Here is a 21,782-nt window from a genome sequence, read left to right as displayed (position 1 = left end):
TGGAGGAAGTGCAGTTTTTGGCTTTCCCCATACTTCAAAAGTGCTTCATCTCTTTGCTATGACTGTCGCCCGGGATAATTTGCAGATGATAATGGTTGTAGCCGCTGCGATGCTTTCGACCAAAACAGGCGCAGCTTGATGACATCATCAACATGCGCTAACGCGATAGAGCAGTATAGTCAAAATCTCTATCGTTGGCCTAATTTATATCGTTTCTATTGTATATCGTTTATATGGCCCACCCCTAGTGAGGAGGTAAAATTATTGACAAGTGTGACCAGGAGATATTTTATTTTGTATTCTTATGATCACAGTTATAATCAGAAGTATCAATCATTAATCATTTACCATTGTTGAACCAGTTGACAGAATAATCTTTGAACCATATCTAGGTTAACATTAATCTACACAGATTATCAGTACTCTAATCAGTCTATTGTTGTTCTGTACTATTCATGTTATTTGCTTAAAGCTGTTTCACAGTTCTGTAATCACTCAGAAGCCTGTGGGGCCTGCTGGACCCTGCCTTGGTTCCATGTTCCGTTCTGCACGTACACAGGCCTGGAAAGTACATGCACGCTCTTATACAACACATGAATGTGTACACACACACTTAGTAATAATAGGAGGGTCATCTGAGGACAGTTTTCTGATAGATACACTTTCACAAAATGCACAATGTAATACACACTTGTTTTTCTCTAACAACTAGCAGTTGATGTCCATATTAGGTAAACTCTCTGAACAGGCCCAAACTGTTATCATTTCCAGTAAGGTCTGACTGTGTGACGTCATCATAGCTTATATAAGGAGGGGGAGCGGTCCACTCTTTGGAGATCTGTGGCTGTACGCTTGTCTTCCCATGCTTCTGTCTTAGAAGTGTGCAATAAAATCACTATGTTTGTCACCTACACGGACTCGGCTGTTTTTCCGTCTTACCCAAACCGAACCAGACGTAACAACTTGGTGCCGAAACTCCGGTTGGGGGAGAGGGGAGCTTGCAGCTATCGTGTGGGTGACAAACAGGGGCGGAGGCCAGCAGCCTGTCTGAGTGACGCCAGGCGTCATAAGAAAAGGTGAGTGCCACCTGTTGATTTTTATCCAAAGGCGCTATATTGGAAGTTAAAACTAAATTTAATTAAATAATATTCACTCAGTCTGGGCTTCTGGCGTTGGTCCATAGTGATCTTGACTAATTAGTTGTAAAATAGGGCATAGTAGTCTGACTAAATTCATTGTTGTTCATTTTGGGGGTGAATTTTGAGTTAAGAAGTTATGTGTTTAAGTTAATACGGTTTAAGGTGTGTGGAAATAAATAAATACGGTTTAAGAGGTTAAATGTGGGTTGACTGGGAATGCCAGCCAGTCAATCGGTAGTGTAGGGTTAATTTGGTTTTAAATAGGGTAGCAGAGACGGTCTCGGGCTTCAGATAATTAAACGGGGGGGCTCAGAGCTCACCGTGAGGCTTTTAAACAGGTAAATTCGTTTAGGACTGAGAAGCTAGGCTCTCTAGGAATGCAGTTGTTCAGCGTTTTGGCAGACGCCACATGCAACGGACGCGTTGTATGTTTAAGCTCGGTTTGGTCTACCGGGGGCACTTGGGACGCCCTTAATGGCCAGGTAATCTATGAGTGATTGCCTTCTACTGCATTGATTGATTAGGAAGGTTAGACCTGGCTGCCTCCTATTTAAACGTCAGGAGCTTGTGAACTTTAAGTATAGCCAAAAGCGTGAGCCAGGATTTCATTGCCTTTCACGCAGCTGGTGGAGGTCCAGGTGTCCGGGCGGGGAAGCAGTTTTAAAGTACTAGAACTTAGTAATTTGACCGTTTTTCAAGGCGGCGTACTTGAAACGGTAATTGATCAGCAAGAGCCGGGCTCTGGGCTGAAAGATGCTTTTAAATTAGTCAAAAATTTAGCAACACCAGCAGAGAAATAGAGAACTGAGGTAAAGTTATTCTGGCATATGGTGTTTTTTAGGAATTTGAGCGCTATCGGGAGGGCGTTCCCGAGGTGTGTATTGACCAGCAAGGCTAGGCCTGGGCTATAGGTGCTTTTAAATTAGTCAAAAAAGATAGGAGTAACCTCTTCTGGTATGACGTCTATGCGGGCCCGTGTGTATATAGATTATAAATTACCGGTGTGTGTAAATAAGTTGTATAAATCTGTTAGATCTGAAACTCCTGCTAAAAAACTTCCTCTCTACAACTCTTTTCTCTTCTCTCCCTCTTTCTCTCAGTTGAGATTCTGTGTGTGTATGTGTGCTGGAGAAAAAAAAAAAAGGAAAAGGGTCCCTCTCTCTGTCTCTGTGAGAGAAAAAAGGTGGGGGCCGAGTGAGCCCGCGGGGCCGAGCGGGTCCGCGGGAGCGAGCGTGTATGCTGTATGAGGAAGAAGGGAGTGAGAGGACGCGAGTGAAGAGAGTAACCGAGTATTTGGTGATTTTTTATTATTTCAGAGGCACTGGGTAAGAGTTTTGACTTTAGCTGTGAGAGTTGTGAAAAGAGCAGGTTTTTCTTTTGTTGTAGACTGTGAGTAGTCGGTGTTTTTCTGCCTATTGTGCTGCGTGGAAGACACAGAAGTGTAGAAATGTTTGTGGTTTATCTTTGTTTGACGTTTTATATAGAGTTGGTTAATTTAGGGTGATTTCTCCCGTTTAAGGGAGGAGTTGCATTGTGGTTATGTTAAAGCTTTGCTGTAGGGGTATGTGTGTGATTTTGTGCTGGCTTCGCATGATTAAATGGATGCACAGAAGTTTGTGAGTGAGAAATTGTTATGGTGGGGTTTAAAGTTAGTAAAGAGTCAAACAACGCCCACTGTTTTAAAAAGGCCCAAAACATCATAAAAGACACTTCACATCCTGGCCACTCCCTGTTCGAACTGTTGCCCTAAGACAGACGGTACAGGGCAATCAGAGCAAGGACTAATAGACTCAAACACAGCTGTTATCCAACTGCCATAACACATCTGAATACTACAAAAATGTCCAACATGCCACTCTTGTGTTAATCTATGCACGGTCTGAAGCATGACTGTGGGAATACTTAGTATGTTAAGTATTCTATCTATTTTATTTATTGAATTTTATTGTTTTGTTTATTTTTTGATATTGCTAGGGAGGATGCAATGATCGGGGACCATTCTTAATTTCGTTGGTCTCAAGACAATGACAATAAAGTTTTTGATTTTGATTCTGATTCTGAAATCCACCCTCCTCAAGAGTTCAATGATTTAGGCAGTTATGTTTATACAAATACTAAATGTATGTTTAGTGTCTTCATACAGGTGTTTTTCTTAACCTGGAAACCTGAGTACGGCAGCAGAAGACAGGCCAAGCTTTGGCTAAAATTCACGGCTGGACACCAGAGTTGTCCTCACCCCTCCCGGAAAAACAAAAAAGAGAGAATGTAGTTTGAGGCAGGTTTTTCTCGCTGAACTGCTCTGGGTGCTGTCTCCCTGAATCTCACCAGTGTTAAACTCTGACGGAAGACATGGAAAAAAGGAAAAGATGTTCCTGGTAAATGACTGAAACAAATAAAACCACACACAACCAGAGAAAGGTAGGAGAAGTGTGTGGAACAGACACATGTGCGTGTTAGAGAAATGCCTCGTTTGAGAAAAAGTTAAATTAACCCATATACAGACGCACCCATACATGCAATGAAGAAACAGCTTACATACATGTGCACGTACATGCAAGGTTAAAGTAGCGACACTTAACATACACCTGTTTTTAAATGATATAGTTTATCCACTACTGACAAATAAACCCTTTGGGTTGCAGGACAACAACGTAACGTCAAAAGACAAAGACACTGGTCTGATGATTGAGTGAGGACACGACAAATTTAGTGGTTAAAAGGGTCGACTTGGGACATGTTTTTGTTGATTGTTTAAGACAAATGCCTACTGAATGATAGGAAATCCCTTTTTTAGGTTTCTAAACAGGATCTTAAGAATTTTGACACGTACCTGTGTTGTCCTGTCAACTTGAGGGGTTATGAGTTGATTAGATGGTGAAAAAAAAAAAAAAAAGGGGGGAGACGAGATCTTTGTTGTTTCGTTGTTTTTCCCCTCTCTGGATAACACAGCTAACACAGCACAGCCAACACAACATCATTTTCCTGTTCGCCTGTTTTGTTTTGTTTTTGTTTTTTCTGAAAGCCGAAGCTGACCTGGACTCCTACCCTCCCCTCTACCATCGTTGCCCTCTCCGCGACCATTTTTGACCCTTTGACCCCTGAAGGCCACAGCCGCTGGACTCACAACAATTTGAGGATGTCAACAGTGCTGCAAAAGAGTGATCTCATGCAGCAGAGACGGAGAGCACTAAACCTAAAGCCCGTTTCACTACACGGGGGAAATTCCCAGGCTGCGTCAGCTGACAGAGCTGTGACGAGACGCGCATTAAGCCCGGAGGAAAAGGGAGGGTGAGCAAAAGAATGCTGACCTCTGAGAAGAGCCGAACGGAAGAGCTGCAGAAGGCCGTGGAGCAGAGTAAGGACAACATAAACAGACTCCAATCTGACGTGGAAGGAAAGACTCTGAGGTGTTTGCCCTCAGTAAGAGCTCAAGGCATCAGAACAGAAATTGAGCATGGCTCCGGAGGAGCTGGCTGCTAGTTGAACTCATCAGTCAGACTTGGAGTTTCACGTACAGGACTTGTAATCAGGCGGAAGCTTGCTGGAGCAGGAGGTCGTCAGACTTGACGCAAAGCTCCAACAGCAGGAGTAAACCATGAAAGACCATACAGAAGCAAAAGGGTCAAGTTACAAGGAGAAGATGCAGGCAGCTGCAACAGCGGATGAAAACAGACCCAAAGAGGAGGGGAGGACCCTAGGCCATGCGTCAGGCCGCTGGTTTACCTAAACTACAGAACAGGAAGGTGATGAACACAAACATACACCAACACACGAATACACACTTCTGCATGCGCCTACTTAGAATGAAGGGAAACACACACATGAACACTTATGCACTTGTTGAGGGAGTAAAAACTGATACATACCCATGCACTAAAATCAAAATGTTGATTTAATTTACTAAGAAGTGACACACAATGCTCCAGCTGCTGCAATGAAGAATGCTTTACTGACAAAGGCTCAATGCTGCACACGACAACGTCAAATACAGAATTTGCTATAATAATAAGCCCAGAGGGCATTTGTGTGGTCTGGGGAGCCGAGTCCGGAGCGGTTTGGTTATGAAAACGATGCCCGTGCGAGATATCTGGGGCTTAAGGCCTCGACTTAATTGTTTACTGTACACTAAAAAGAAAAGAAAACCCTCTGAGCAGTGGTGCAGAGTGACAACGAGGAATTAACAGTGTGAGTTTTATTTCAGAGCGCCACGTCATTGTGATGGAGATTTAATAAAGGAGGAACACACGGACAAAGAAGAAGAGAAGGGGGGACAGCCTTTGAGCACGATTGCCTGAGGCATTAAAGTTCTGTACTAAATTCTGGTTTCCAGTGTGAGAAAAGTCACGCAGTGCCAGTAGTAGAGCTAGGTTGAGTGATGATTCTAAATTACTGTAAGGAAATCATCGTACACCCGTTCAAGTTTCATGATAACGGGGATCTAGACTTTGTTGAACCCTAGGCAATTTGAACAGGTAAAATTCGAGTGACCAAGTAGCAGTTGAATAAAAGTCATTGAATAAGTGTTGAAATAAACTGGCAGAATTAAGAGAATTAAAACATTTCAAGAGCTCAAAGGACTTAATGGTTCAATTTTGTTTCACGAACGCAAAACATATAGGTTTATGAATATGAAAAGGTTGCAGTGGTGTTGATTTGACTCTGTGTAGGTTTAGGTTTGGTATTTTTATTGATGGGAGGGATATTCAGTGACAAGTCCTAAGACCCGGGCGTCTGCATTTTGTTTTTGTTATTTTTCATTTTATTTTGTTTTATATTTTGAACAGTGCACTGATTTTTGTTTGTGAATCTTTTCTTTAAGCAGATCTGCACATCGGAAATTACAAGCATTACACGTCGGCGAGAAAATTGTTGTAAGTGAGTTTCTCCGCATTGAAATGGGTTCTGGAGGAAACACTTGGGGGGACCATTAGAAACGAGAGTCCCTGTTTAAAAAAGGATTCAGCGAGGTAATCCAAATTCAAGTTCTTGTTTTCTTTTTGAGATGACGTCATTTTGCTGAGTGTGGAAACTAAATGCGACGACAGGTTTCACTATCAGCAAAGAAAGAAAGAATGGATGAATGGATGAAAGACTGGGAATAAAAACAAACGGACTGACTGGTAAAAGATGACAAGACTTGACCATGACTCAAGGTTAACCACCTCCACCTAGATAGGATAAAAGGGTGGATGAATTTATGTGTGTTTCTTTTACAGGAGTAGAAGGATGACAAAATATTCGAGGATGAGTGAACCTGTAAATGCCATTTTTGTGTCTTGTGTTGTTTACAGAGGTAACTGCGCAGCGTTACCATTTACATTTTCTTCCCTACAGGGTTACAGTTTTAATGTTTTTCTATTACAGGATTTCTGGGCGGATGTGTGAAGAAACGGTGTTTAGGGGTTAGGAGTGGGGGATGCTATTACACTGTATTCTGGTGAGAGTGTTGGGGGAGACACACTCTGTCTTGAAAAACTGTGATTCTTTTACAGGAAATGTTTTATAGCACCTATGGAATGAGGATGGCTGACTACGGTCAATGTGCTGCTGATGTTTGCTTTGCTTTGGTGAGAAGGGTGCAGTAGAAAACAGACAAGTGACATGAAAACAAGTAATAATAACAAATAACAAATTTGGGGACAGTTTGACCTAGAGCCCACTAACTGGCCATTAGGGGCTCTCTCTCTCTCTCTCTCTCTCTCTCGCTCTCGCTCTCGCTCTCGCTCTCTCTCTCTCTCTCTCTTTCTCTCTCTCTCTTGGAATAACATTGCCCAAAGGGTGAATAAAGCAAATTCTGGCAATAATAGTGATTTAATGATTGGAGAAACCTGAACATGATACTTGTCTGTTGTGCTGAACCGTTTATTACTCTTGTGAATTGCAGGTGGTTGTAAATAAGCTGTTTACTTTAACAGGTTTGCTTTTTAGCTGAATTGCAAAATACAACTAGAACGATTGATTGAGACTAATCGCTACTAACCTGAAACTGAGGAGGTTCTATATAAGGAGGAATTAAAACAGGTATAAAATGCATCTGATCTTTAATTGCAGGTGGGACCATGAAGATTTTTTGGTACAGATTGCAGGTTGTTGCTCATTATTGAAGTGTGCTCATAAAGGTAAAAGCTATATAGGGGGTATATCATTTGGTCTGTGTTTTAATAATTTAGGTATGGCAAAATTAAAGGTTTCTAGACAATTTAGGGAACGAGTGAGAAGCATAATTAGATGATCAGAATCTGAGTATTACACTCAAGTTAGAAAGAATGCCCAATTTGTTTGAGGTCTGTGGTTCATTTTTATACACACCTTGCAAATGTGCTTATAAGGAGCTGGCACTTAGTCTGTGAAGGTCAAAAGCTTCATCCGACAACGGATCGGATTGATATATTGGAGCTATTGACTTCACGTGCAGAGGGTTAAATGCATGCACGCTTACACACATAAGCATGGCATAGGATTGGAATAAACAAAGTCAACAACATTAGGTTAGGAGAGCCAGCGCAGGAGAGGCTTTCTGTCTCTTGCAGAGACGGGAACAGACGCCAGACGGGGACACGGAGATATGGGGACCCTTCACAGCAACTGGGGTCAAGTGTCATGGCCTTGGGGCTCCTTGAGAAGATGGATCCCATAACCACAAGCGATAACCAGGAAGGGGTTGGCGAAACCTAGGAACACCAGAGACCAACGTGGTTCGAGAGGCTTTTGGCAAAAAGGGGGACACGGCGGTCACAACGGACACCAAACACACAGATTTGTGTAGCGACTGAAGGGTGGTATAACCCCGGAAGTCGAAGAAAGAAGAATCCGAGGGCGTTTCTTCACTCCAAGAGGAGGTGGTAAAGGGGCCTGAAGCGTGTCAGGCTGAAACTCGAGTCTGAAGCTAAAAGAACAGCTGGGTTGTGGGAAAATTGGAAAACAACGGAGGCGTTGGGATTGATAAGTGTCATAACGTGTTTGTTTGGTTTGGAAATAAATCCTGGTGTGAGTTGGGCTGGCAAGCCAGCCCAAAGAGGAGGAATGTGACCAGGAGATATTTTATTTTGTATTCTTATGATCACAGTTATAATCAGAAGTATCAATCATTAATCATTTACCATTGTTGAACCAGTTGACAGAATAATCTTTGAACCATATCTAGGTTAACATTAATCTACACAGATTATCAGTACTCTAATCAGTCTATTGTTGTTCTGTACTATTCATGTTATTTGCTTAAAGCTGTTTCACAGTTCTGTAATCACTCAGAAGCCTGTGGGGCCTGCTGGACCCTGCCTTGGTTCCATGTTCCGTTCTGCACGTACACAGGCCTGGAAAGTACATGCACGCTCTTATACAACACATGAATGTGTACACACACACTTAGTAATAATAGGAGGGTCATCTGAGGACAGTTTTCTGATAGATACACTTTCACAAAATGCACAATGTAATACACACTTGTTTTTCTCTAACAACTAGCAGTTGATGTCCATATTAGGTAAACTCTCTGAACAGGCCCAAACTGTTATCATTTCCAGTAAGGTCTGACTGTGTGACGTCATCATAGCTTATATAAGGAGGGGGAGCGGTCCACTCTTTGGAGATCTGTGGCTGTACGCTTGTCTTCCCATGCTTCTGTCTTAGAAGTGTGCAATAAAATCACTATGTTTGTCACCTACACGGACTCGGCTGTTTTTCCGTCTTACCCAAACCGAACCAGACGTAACACAAGGTAATTGACCTCTGCTGGGTTAGCGTTCAGATAGCTGTTCTGCTCTAGGTACAGGTCATTGAAGATGATAACAATGGGTGGATTATATTCTTAAACATAGTTACAGCGCTTTCAGAAAGACATCTACTGGGATAAAGTCTACTCTCCACTGCTGTGTAATCAATTATTGTAAATGTAAATGTTATCAGGAAATGATCAGACAGGAGAGGGTTTTCAGGAAACGCTGTTAAATGTTCAGTTTCTATGCCATATGTTAAAACAAGATCTAGAGTGTGATTAAAGTGGTGGGTGGGTTCTTTTACATTTTGAGAGAAGCCAATTGAGTCTAATAACAGATTAAATGCCATGTTGAGGCTGTCATTTTTAGCATCTACATGGATGTTAAAATCACCCACAATAATTATTTTATCTGAGCTGAGAACTAAATCAGATAAAAAGTCTGAGAAATCAGACAGAAACTCTGTGTAAGGCCCAGGTGGACGATAGATGATAACAAGTAAGACTGGTTTCTGAGTTTCACAGCTGGGGTGGACAATGTTAAGCATCAGGCTTTCAAATGAATTAAAAGTCTGTCTTGGTCTTTCTTTAATTAATAATTAATTAATTTAATTAATAGTGGTGTGAGCAGAATCATCTGCAGCTAAACGTGGCAAAGACCAAGGAACTGATCGTGGACTTCAGGAAGACCAGGAAACACTTGACCCCTGTTTCAATCCAGGGGGTCAGTGTTGACATTGTGGAGGACTATAAATACCTTGGAGTACACATTGACAATAAACTGGACTGGGCTAAAAACACCACAGCACTTTACAGGAAGGGCCAGAGTCGTCTCTATTTTTTGAGGCGACTGAGGTCCTTCAACATCTGCCAGAAAATGCTGAGGATTTTCTATGAGTCTGTTGTGGCCAGTGCGATCCTCTATGCTGTTGCATGCTGGGAGAGCAGGCTGAGGGTCGCAGATGCCAACAGACTTAATAAACTAATCCGTAAGGCCAGTAATGTTGTGGGGATGGAGCTGGACTCCCTCAAGGTGGTGTCGGAGAGGCGGATGCTGTCCAAGATAAAGACAATGTAGATAACACCTCCCACCCACTCCATGACATGCTGGTCAGTCACAGGAGCTCGTTCAATGAGAGACTGAGATTACCAAAAAGCACCACTGAACGACACAGGAAATCTTTCCTGCCTGTGGCTCCCTGTACAACGCATCCACTTAACACACTGTTTGCTGCTACAGCTACACGTGTTTCTTTTCCAACTATTTATTTATGAGTGACTTATGTATGTATGTATGTATGTATGTATGTATGTATGTATGTATGTATGTTTGTATGTTTGTATGTTTGTTTGTTTGTTGTGCAACGATACACAAAATTCACGGTTCGGTTCGATACTTTGGTGTCACGGTTCGATATTTTTTCGATACAAAAAAAATGTTCATGCCTTTTTAATTTGTCATTTATTAAAATTATAAATATATATTTTAACTCAAAAGTACAGTTTTTAAATTTAACCCTAACCCTTGTACGTGTTTTTTATTTTGACAGCGAATGTGCACCACTTATGTGCACCCCTGGTTATTTAGCACAGCTTAACTTTCTGTCTCGTTAGCTTGCCCTGCGCTCTTCCTTCTGATGATGCTGTCTGTGTTGAGCGCTCAGTGGATCTGCGCTGGACAGTGCAGCCTAGGCGGAGTAGTTGAACGCAGATTCACTGAGCGCTCAACACAGACAGCATCGTCAGAAGGAAAGTTGATAAAAAAAATTACACATTTTGTATTGTTCTTTTTTTTTTCTCCCCTTTGGTTTTCTTTCTTTCTCTCCCCTCTTTCTTTCATTCTTTCCCCCTGTCCTATCCCACAGTCATGTCTGTCCCGTTTGCAACTGAAAATAAAATAAATTCATAATTATAATAAAGGTCAATCAAATGGACCAATATGATGATCCACTTGGTAAAATAAATCCGCTTGGCATCTTTCTTGGCCTCAAGACAACAATTCTGATGGCTATAGATCCAAACGGGACAAAAAAAAAAAAAAAAAAAAAATTTTTTTTAAAAAAAATTGTATTGTTCGATACATATGCGTACCGAACCGAAAGCACTGTATCGAACGGTTCGATATCGATACGAATATCGTTGCACCCCTAGTATATATTGTACTATTCTTAGTGTATTGACTGTCTTGTCTTAATGTTGGTTTAAAATGGAGCACTGTAACAAAAAATAATTTCCCCCAGGGATCAATAAAGTATTCTGATTCTCATTCTGATTAATAGTCTGGTGTGAAAAATTGCTGCCACACCGCCCCCTCGGCCTGTGCTTCGAGATTTCTGGTAGTTAGAATGACTTGCGGGGTGTTGATTCATTTAAACTAACATAATCATCGTCTTGATGCATTCTCAATCATCCAGGAAAATAAATCTCCAAAAGTTGATTCTGTTAATCTGGACGTAGCGTTTTCTGGGGGAATCGTTTCGTCACTCATCCAAGTGACTTCTTCAGTCTGGAGTGGTTTCAAGTGACTGAAGAAGTCACTTGGATGAGTGACGAAACTTTTCTCCCAGAAAACGCTACGTCCAGATTAACAGAATTAACTTTTGGAGTAACATAATCATCCTGCTGCAACCAGGTTTCTGTAAGGCAGAGTAAATCAATTTGTTGATCAATTATTAGTGAGTGGATCATATTCTGACTTTAGACTATAATCATTAGAAAATGGTGCACTTCTACAAGTTCCAAACATCCCAGAGGAACCCTGGGACATGCTAAGCAATAATATGATGGAGTTTCTTTGTAACAACTTGGTTTTGTGATTTAATCCAACAGGTTCCAAAATCCTTCTGGAAATTTCCTCACTGGTGTTGATGCTCTTGTACCATTTCTCTGTCATCCTCGCTCCTTCTTTGCACTCAGTCTTTTGTGCATCATAAACACTCACATGTGGAAAACCAAACTTTTATTGAACAGAAGATGATCAATAGCGACGCTGTCTTAAAAATACTCTTTCTAGAAATGCACAACTTTAATTTGAACATTTATTTCTGTTATTGTGGGTTTTTTTAAGCTGCTTTCTGTTGGCTTTAGCTGTTTGGAGATTCCATTTTTGAAACTTCTACACTCTGAACTTTCTTCAGCTCTGAACAGATTATGAAACACTGAATGATTTCAAGCACACACTTTGTCTAATAAACCTACATCTTTTATTCTTTATACAGGTTGAGCATCTGTGGTTTGTCAGAGATGAGCTGTGATTATCTGGCAGCAGCGCTGAAGTCCAACCCCTCCCATCTGAGAGAGCTGGACCTGAGCGTCAACAACCTGCAGGATTCAGAAGTGAAGCAGCTGTGTGGTTTTCTGGAGAGTCCAGGATGTGGACTTGAAATTCTGAGGTCAGTCACCATGTTTTAGTTGTGCTGAGATGAATATGATGAGGAAGTTGTGCTGACACTAAACTGCAGACATAAGGCTGATATTACTGTATTTTCACGACCATAAGGCGCACTGTGCTAAAAGGCGCAGTCTCAGTTATGTGTGCCATTACTGTATTTAACACACACATAAGGCGCACTGGATCATAGGGCGCATACAAGTACCGTATGCGTATTTAAAAGTAAAGCGGGAGCAAACCTGAGTTCGGTACCTTACTCACATTTTTATTACCAGTAATCGTCATCATCAACAACACACAAGCATACAAGTGTGCGTATTTAAAAATAAAGCAGGAGCAAAACAAAGTTTGGTACTCACATTTTTATCATCAATCAAACCCATCGAAGTCCTCATCCTCTGTGTCTGAATTGAACAGCTGCGCTAAATCTCCATCAAACATGCCAGGTTCACTTTCTTCACCGTCAGAGTCACTTTCCGTGCCGTGCGGCTCCTCGGAAATGATGCCGGCTTTTGCGAAAGCTCGAACAACAGTGCCAGCAGACATGTTAGCCCAAGCATCTACAATCCATTGGCAAATTGTGGCATAACTCGCCCGGCGCTGCCTTCCACTCTTGGTGAAACTGTGGTCTCCATCGGTCATCCATCGCTGGATGTGTTTGTCGCCGATGTGTTTGCTGCAGTAGGAGCGGAAGATGGCCAGCTTTTCCTTATAATCCGCTGGAAGTTGCTGCGCTACCATAGTCCTGGTCCGGATGGAAAAATGGCACGGTTTCATAAAAAGTGAAAGTGAAACTGCTTTTAGCCGAATGGTGACCGTCGAAACGCTTCTCCCTTTAGCGTTCTCATTGTGTTCTCTACTACGTCCTCATTACAACACACTGCGCTATAGGGCGCGCCGTACTTTTTGAAGAAAATCTAAGACTTTTAAGTGCGCCTTATGGTCGTGAAAATACGGTATACTGATCCACACTGAGGATCTTCATAGTATAGTCTGTTTTCTTCTTCTCGGGTTTAATGTTTTAACTGTAATAATTTTCACCTTTGAAACAGTGATACTGAATGTATGGCTGGCGGCTCATACATGTCCCTCCACAGGGTGCTGAGCGGCCTGCCGCCCTTTCCTAATTCAAAGAGAGGGGACCCTGATTAATCCACAGCTGTCATTCCTAACCAATGGCGGTGCGGACACACGCAGCAGCTGCTCTTTGTCCTGGCAAAAGAGTGTTCCTATCTTTGTTTTCCTGTTTTTCTTGTTCTTTTTTGTTTAAAATCAACAGAAGAAATTGCACAAACTTTTCATACGTGAAAGAGCTGTTAGGTCTAAAGTCACAGACCTCGCTGTCTCAGAGACCAATTCTTGTAAACAGAGCAAAACCACAGTGCTTTTATCTTTTACTTGTCACAAGGAAATCCCGGCCAGGATCTCTGAGAGAGTCATTCACTCCTCACCTAAGCTCACCCAACTCCAAACCTCAATCCCCTTATGGCTCCTTTTATTTGAGTGAAAACGGTTATACATTCAAGGCAAGCATATGTGAGCAACTTCAGCGTCTGTGTGTGTGTTTTTCCTGACACCATAAATGGCATGACCTTTCACAAGATCTCCAGTCGCTCCATATAGGGCAACCTATTAACAAATCAACATGTGCACTAAGCATGTAAAAAGAAGAGGTGAGCAGTCTTGCACCTTCGAAGAACAAAACCTTGTGGTTTCTAAATGTGCAATGAAAAACTATAGCAACGAGGCTGCTTGCATCTCATATATGTACAGAAGCTACGACCTAATAAGGAAAAAACATTTTATCAACAGAAATGCAAGCAATGGTCATGTGACTTTGCACAAATACCAATCTTAAAATAATCAAGTCTAACAAGAGCTACGAGTTACAGTAAGGAACATGGGGCGACCGTGGCTCAGGGGGTTGGGAAGCGTATCTGTAACTGTAAGGTCGCCGGTTCGATCCCCGGGGTCTCTGTCCTGGTCGTTGTGTCCTTGGGCAAGACACTTTACCCTACCGCCTACTGGTGTTGAGGGGCCGATGGCGCGATATGGCAGCCTCGTTTCTGTCAGTCTGCCCCAGGGCAGCTGTGGCTACCACCGCTTACCTCCACCAGTGTGTGAATGCGAGAGTGAATGAATAGTGGCATTGTAAAGCGCTTTGGGTGCCTTTAAAAGCGCTATATAAATCCAATCCATTATTATTATTAAAATAATCAACTCTAACAAGAGCTACAAGTTACAGTAAGGAGCTACAGACTGCTTTGGAGGCACCATCAGTGACTAGGGATGGGATGTGACATAAACGGTAGTAACCAGACCGAAAAGCAGCGCACATTTCGGTGCTTTATTTCGGTGCTTTCCTGTGATGTCATACACTTTGGATTCGAGCCAATCATTTTACCTTTGCAAGCGTAGTAGGCGGGCCCAGGTATGTACGTTCTTTTAGAGCAGAGCTACAGATTAAGAACGCTCAAGGCGAAGCGGTCAAAAGTCTGGCTGTACTTCACAGCAAAAGATGCAAACTCAGCAGCCTGCAGCAAGTGCTTTAAGGTGATACTGTGCAAAGGAGGTAACACCTCGAATCTGATGAAACACCTGGTGACGCATATCATTTTGTTTTTTTAAAGACAAGAAATGCACCGTATTTGATAGCTTGCTGCGAGACCTCACACCGGCACATCTACTGCAGGTGTGGTGCCTTTTATCGGTCCCAGAGTTAGCAACATCCCCCAAAAACCCAAAGAGGAGAGTCCTGGTCCCTAGCCCTGCCAGTGTAGCAGAAATGATGAGGATGATGATGGCAGCAGCAGCCGTTCTTCTCTGCGTGAGTAGCTTAATGTTGTTCGTGTGTAATTTACGCTGAGTAGGCTAACCACGTTATTACATTAATGCATGTAAGGTGAACTAGCAAACACCGTCATAGCTACATGCGGCTGTCTTCTTGTTTGATGGCAGATGCTCCCTTCACCCTGGTCAAAAAGGCTAAAATGACCAAAGAAAAAGTGGGAAACAGCTAAATATGAGAGGTTTTTGGATAAAGTTTGTGTTTTTTTCATTGATTAAGCACTGCTTCCAGCCAAGAGTGATACCATATATGCCCCATAGCTGCAGAAGAGGCTAACATTGTTTTCTTTTTACAAAAAAACAGCTAAACATGAGAGGTTTTTGGACAAAGTTTGTGTTCTCCATTCTTTAAGCACCAGTTCGAGCACCGTTTAAGCACCGACACTGTTTCAGAAGTACCGGTTTGGTACTGGTATTGGATAAAACCTAAACGATACCCATCCCTATCAGTGACCCCCTCTACTAGATCTCGTCCACAGTAGAAACGTCTCAGTTGGTACGAGAGGAAACAGAAGAGGGGTAATGACGAATGCATGTGGAGTCAGCTAGCAGCTAATTCACAGAAACCTGCTATTCACACCATCGTACTGCCCTCCGAGCGCTCCCTGGACAACAAGCTGGATCATGTAGACTAACAGTGGCTTGCAAAAATATTCGGCCCCCTTGACCAGCTAATATGCTTTAGAGCAAACAGATCTCTCGCCAAATGAGGTAAGACTAGCAGAGGAGGACTCTGTGTTTACATCCACAATGCTTGGTGTAGTGATGCTGTCGTGGCCTGAAAACACTGTTCACCTCTGCTGGAGCTTATGATCATCAAGTACAGACCATTTTACCTCCAGAGGAAATTTTCAGCCATGCTGTTTGTTGCTGTCTACATCCCTCCCTGCTCCAATAACAACAACAGAAGTGAGGCACTAAATGAATTGTATCAGCATGTCAGTGAGCAGCAGACAGCCCACACAGATGCTTTTCTCATCCTAGCGGGTGTTTTCAATCATGCAGACCCAAAGACTGTGTTTCCCAAACTGCATGAACACATTAAGTTTCCTACATGAGGAAACAACATGTTTTCACCACCCAGAGAGGAGATTACAAAGCACCCTGCCCCCAACCTTGTTGCCTCTGATCACATCACTGTTATGCTAATACCAGGCCCATGGTCAAAGTCACCACACCAGTTTGTAAGCAGGTACGTGTATGCCCAGAATGGTCCTCAGAGGCACTGCAAGAGTGTTTTTGGCCACAGATGGGCAGATCTTTAAACAGGCCATCGCACATGACAACAGCTTAGACCTTAGAAATATACAGAAACTGTCATTGCCTACATTTCAAAATGCACGGATGGTGTCTCAGAGAACAGGGCTATCACTGTCAGGGCCAATCAGAAACCATGGCTCACAGGTGAGGTCTACAGGCTTCTGAGGGTGAGAAATGTGGCCTTCAGAGCCAGGGATGAGGTGACTACAAGCCTGCACCGCAGACCGCCGTCAGTTCCACCTCTTTACCAAATGAGCTGAAGTAATTCTTTGCTCGCTTTGAGGCACAGAATTACACCCCCACACAGAAGACTTCCACACACCCCCAATGAACAGGTGGTGACACTATCCTCAGTGCGTAGGTAGGATCACACATGATGCTTCAGGTGCTAGCAACATCCCTGTATGGGCGCTGAGGGACTGCTCTGTGAAACTCAGATGTATTAACTGACATATTTAATGCATCACTGAGCCAGGCTGTCGTTCCCACATGTCTCAAAGCCTCCACCATCATTGCCGTACCAAAGAAGTCGTCTCCCTCCTGCTTCAACGACTACTGGTTGCACTCACCTCAATCATTATGAAGTGCTTTGAATGGGTAGTCATGCGTCAAATCAAGACATCTCTTCCCCCCAACCTTGATCCATTTCAGTTCCCATACCAGTCAAACCGCTTGTCTGATGATGCAATTTCAACTGCCCTTCACTCAGCCCTCACACATCTGGACACTAGAGACTTATACTTTAGAATGCTGTTCATAGACTTCATTTCAGCATTTAACACAATCATTCCCCAGCAACTCATTCACAAACTGGATCTGCTGGGGATCAGTGTAATTGGTGGCTAGATTTCCTGACAGGAGGACAGCAGACAGTATGGGTCGGCAGCAACATCTCCAGCATAAGAACACTGAATACAGGGGCTCCCCAAGGATACCTATTGATTCCTCTTCTCTTCCCTCTGCGGACCCATGACTGAACACCATGACACAGTTCCAACCTCTTCATCAAGTTAGTAGATGACACAACTGTGGTAGGTCACATCAGCGACGACGATGAGACCGACTACAGGAATGAAGTTAACCATCTGGCTGAGTTTTGCAGCAACAACAACCTGTCCCTGAATGTGGAGAAGACTAAGGACATCATCATAAACTTTGAAACATCAGGGTTATCCTGCTGATCAAAGTCCAACACTGAGTTTGTAAAAACATGTTTGTGAGTCATGTTGTTCGGTTTATGAGGAAAATGATTCGATAACTGCTTATACACAACATTTCATCATCTTTCCTCATAACCCTCTTTTGTCTGACCATTAGAATCACATTTGAATTTCCAATAAAAGACTCCACAGAGTTTGGTGAAAATAATGACAGTAGATGTTTGTGTGAAAGTGCTGGAAGCAAATTGGTGTGTGATGTTCTTTCAGTGTTGCGCTTTGTAGACGCTCCCTGAGCACGGGTCTCACAGCCAGCTGCACATAGAGAAATGAGCTCGTAGTTTGTCCGCTTTAATAATGTGACTGGAAATAAAGTGTTGTTGAACTTGTAATATGTCAGTTTCTTTTCAACTTCATTTTTAAAAGTGAAGTCTGTGGTTACTTGAATGAGAAGCATGACTTTTTCAAGTTTTTTTTATGTTTTTATGATAAATATACAATTTCAATTTGAAAAATTCATAGTTTCTTCTTTGGTTGTGTTTATTTGAAGCTTCTTCCTGTTGACTTCTGCTGTTTTGAGTTTCCATTTTCTAAACTTCTACATTCTGAACAGATTATGAAACACTGAATGATTTCAAGCACACACTTTGTCTAATAAAGCTCCATCTTTCATTCTTTATACAGATTTGAGGACTGTGGTTTGTCAGAGATGAGCTGTGATTATCTGGCAGCAGCGCTCAAGTCCAACCCCTCCCATCTGAGAGTGCTGGACCTGAGTGACAATGACAAGCTGCAGGATTCAGGAGTGAAGCATCTGTGTGGTTTTCTGGAGAGTCCAGGATGTGGACTTGAAACTCTGAAGTCAGTAACCATGTTTTAGTTGTGCTGAGATGAATATGATGTGAAAGTTGTGCTGACACTAAACTGCAGACATATGGCTGATATTATACTGATCCACTCTAAGGATGTTCATGGTGAAGTTTGTTTTCTTCTCTGGTTTAGTCTATTGACTGTAGCAGAACAATCTTCACATTTCAAACAGTGATATTCAACGTATGGCCCGTGGCCCTCACAGGTCAAAGGTCACGGCTCATGGCAATCTGTGAAACAGAAACAGTTTGGAGTTGTTACCTGTTGATTCCTGAGCTTTGATAGTCAAAGGAGCTTGCAAAGAAAAGCGTCTGGACTTCTTTAAGTTACTTGAAGACGTTTCACCTCTCATCCGAGAAGCTTCTTCAGTTCTAAGGTCAAATGGTGGAGAGTCCCAGATATAAGCCTAGTGGGAGTGACCCCCCACAGAGGGACAAAAGGACCCCCTGATGATCCTCTAATCACCTGAGCCAAGGTGTGAAACTGGGTGTGGGTCCCAATCAGCCCCACCTTATCATGCGAATTCCTGAGGTCAGATGGCCCTGAGCTTTGATACTGGATTTGCTTCAGTAGTTATTCAAATCAAATCAAATCACTTTTATTGTCACATCGCATGTGCAGGCACACTGGCACAGCACATGCGAGTGAAATTCTTGTGTGCAAGCCCCACAAGCAACAGAGATGTGCAAACACAACAACACAAACCAGCAAATACAAGAATGGCTACATCTGAAACTAATAAATATATGTACAATATATAATAGTGTATGCATTTCTGGATGTGTATACTAAATATTATCCTACGTGTGTGTGTGTGTGTGTGTGTGTGTGTGTGTGTGTGTGTGTGTGTGTATACACATTTTACAAATTAAAGTGATGTCACTTAAAAAAAAAAAAATTAAATAGTAAAAAAATAATAAATAAAATATATAAAATATACAGAGTTGAATATGTGCAAAACAGTGGCATTACTGTACAGTGTGGAGTGCATAGTGTTGCAGTTCCAGTAGTGAAGCTGAGGTGTCTATGAAGTGTTCAGCAGTCTGATGGCCTGATGGAAGAAGCTGTCTCTCAGTCTGCTGGTACGGGACCGGATGCTGCAGAACCTCCTTCCTGATGGAAGCAGTCTGAACAGTTTATGGCTGGGGTGACTGGAGTCCTTGATGATCCTCCCCGCTTTCCTCAGGCAGCGCTTCCTGTAGATGTCTTGGAGGGAGGGAAGCTCACCTCCAATTATCCGTTCAGAGCACCGCACTACTCGCTGGAGAGCTTTGCAGTTGTAGGCGGTGCTGTTGCCATACCAGGTGGTGATGCATCCAGTGAGGATGCTCTCAATGGCACAGCGATAGAAGGTCCTGAGGATGCGGGGGCTCATGCCGAATCTTTTCAGTCTCCTGAGAAAGAAGAGGCGCTGCTGCACCTTCTTCACTGTTTTGTTTGTGTGTACTGACCACGTAAGATCCTCAGCCAGATGTACTCCAAGGAACCGGAAGCTGCTCACTCTCTCCACAGCAGCGCCGTTGATGGTGATGGGGGTGTGTACTTCTCTGCACCTCCGGAAGTCCACTATCAACTCCTTTGTCTTTGCGACGTTGAGGGTGAGATGGTTGTCTTGACACCAGTGGGTCAGGGCGCTGACCTCCTCCCTGTAAGCCGTCTCATCACCGTTGGTGATAAGACCCACCACTGTAGTGTCGTCCGCAAACTTCACAATGATGTTGGAGTTGTTAGTGGCTGTGCAGTCGTAGGTGTAGAGTGAGTACAGGAGAGGGCTCAGTACACACCCCAGCACTGCTTTAGGAGCTACATTTAATCATAGCTGATTGCCTTCTTTTAACAATCGGAATGACTACTATTCTAAAAGCAAGCACAAAAGAACCAATGAGAGTGAAAAACAGGATAAGCAGCAGACGGCCATCTACATGCTGTAGTGGATTACAGTTACTAGGGGGTGCTGTCACAGTCATGCAGTCAGTAGACTACTCTGCTTGTGCTGTTGTTGGTAAAGATGAAGTGAAAGCGAGCATTAAAACAATGAAAAGTGTCCACTGTAGCCTCTGAGTTTCTCATGCTCTTCTTCTTTTATCCTCCATGTTTGTGCTGAATGCTGCTGTCACTCTCTTCCCTGTTCCCGCCCACTTTCCAACCAATCAGCATTGGCGCATGCACAGCATCGTCTACACTGAGCTTTGTTGTGACTGCTTGCACTCGTATGCAGCACATTCCCAGTACAATAACCAGCTGTGCATGAAGCTAACACCACCAAGAGCAGCTGCTCAGTGGAATTGGAGGAGAAATGTCTCCAGCTTCTCACAGGCAGTATACAGAATGTGGATCTCCACAAAGACTGTGGAGAGCTCGTCCCAGACCCTAAATCCACACTTGTCTGCACAAAACTTCTCACACGTTCCACTCACAAGTGTTTTCTAAGTGAAGATCCCAGGTTCAGGTCCAGCTTGTTTATCAGAAGCTGCAGTAGATTGTTGCTTTGTGAGGATGGATCACTAAAGACACCAGATATGGAAACACAGCATCATACAACACAACGAAGAGATCCAAAGCATTTTCTCTGCCTTTCTGTGGCTGATTCTGCTAGAGCAAAGTTATTTGAAACCTTGTTGTTCTAAACTTAGGGACCAGAAGAGGAAACTGAAACTCCTTACAGAGTTCAGTGGAAGCAGCCAAGTGCTATAAGTGTCTGCTGTACAGCGATGCTGGTTCAGCTGTGGCTCAGCACAGTTTCATAGTGTGACTCAATAAAAGCAGCAGGACAAAAAGGCATGATGCTTTCATCAGCGTGGCATTAAGAACGTTTCTTGTGACATGAAAGATACTGTAGCTATTTCACTCAGAGGTTTACAGTTTCAGCAATAAGATTTTAAAATCAATATGAAATTTAATAGGGAGCCAGTGCATAATAATAATAATAATAAACTTCCATCTTTATTCTTTATACAGATTGGACAGCTGTGGTTTGTCAGAGATGAGCTGTGATTATCTGGCAGCAGCGCTCAAGTCCAACCCCTCCCATCTGAGAGAGCTGGACCTGAGTGACAACGACAAGCTGCAGGATTCAGGAGTGAAGCATCTGTGTGGTTTTCTGGAGAGACCAGGATGTGGACTTGAAACTCTGAAGTCAGTCACCATGTTTTAGTTGTGCTGAGATGAACATGATGTAAAAATTGTGCTGACACTAAATATAGACATAAGGCTGATATTATACTGATCCACACTGAGGATGTTCATGGTGAAGTCTGTTGTAGAAGAATGTTCACATTTCAAACAGTGATACTCAACCTATGGTCTGCGCACACATGCAGACATGACAGATCACGTCTTAGTTACCTGGCTCTGCCGAATAGAGTCAACAGTGACATTAAGGTGATAGGTGATGATGATAGCCT

At 42.9% G+C, this 21,782-nt stretch overlaps 1 protein-coding gene and 1 long non-coding RNA gene across 2 annotated transcripts in view; both read left to right on the top strand.

Annotated features, from left to right (window-relative positions):
• Positions 1-21,782, top strand: part of LOC113010244 (ribonuclease inhibitor-like) — a 59,652-nt gene that overhangs the window by 23,616 nt on the left and 14,254 nt on the right. Inside the window, exons 4-6 of the mRNA XM_080299422.1 lie at positions 12,072-12,245; positions 18,193-18,369; positions 21,337-21,513. Of these exons, the coding sequence (XP_080155548.1) occupies positions 12,072-12,245; positions 18,193-18,369; positions 21,337-21,513 (528 nt within the window). The remainder of the gene's footprint in view (positions 1-12,071; positions 12,246-18,192; positions 18,370-21,336; positions 21,514-21,782) is intronic.
• On the top strand, positions 272-8,802 carry LOC145425951 (uncharacterized). Its single transcript, XR_013906720.1, has 2 exons — positions 272-1,076; positions 2,240-8,802. It is a non-coding gene; the product is annotated as an uncharacterized LOC145425951 (long non-coding RNA).

This window comes from Astatotilapia calliptera, chromosome 3 (genome assembly GCF_964374335.1).
Source record: "Astatotilapia calliptera chromosome 3, fAstCal68.1, whole genome shotgun sequence".
NCBI lineage: Eukaryota > Metazoa > Chordata > Actinopteri > Cichliformes > Cichlidae > Astatotilapia > Astatotilapia calliptera.
The sequence above is the reverse complement of the archived record's forward strand: the minus strand, read 5'-3'. Positions and strand labels throughout refer to the sequence as shown.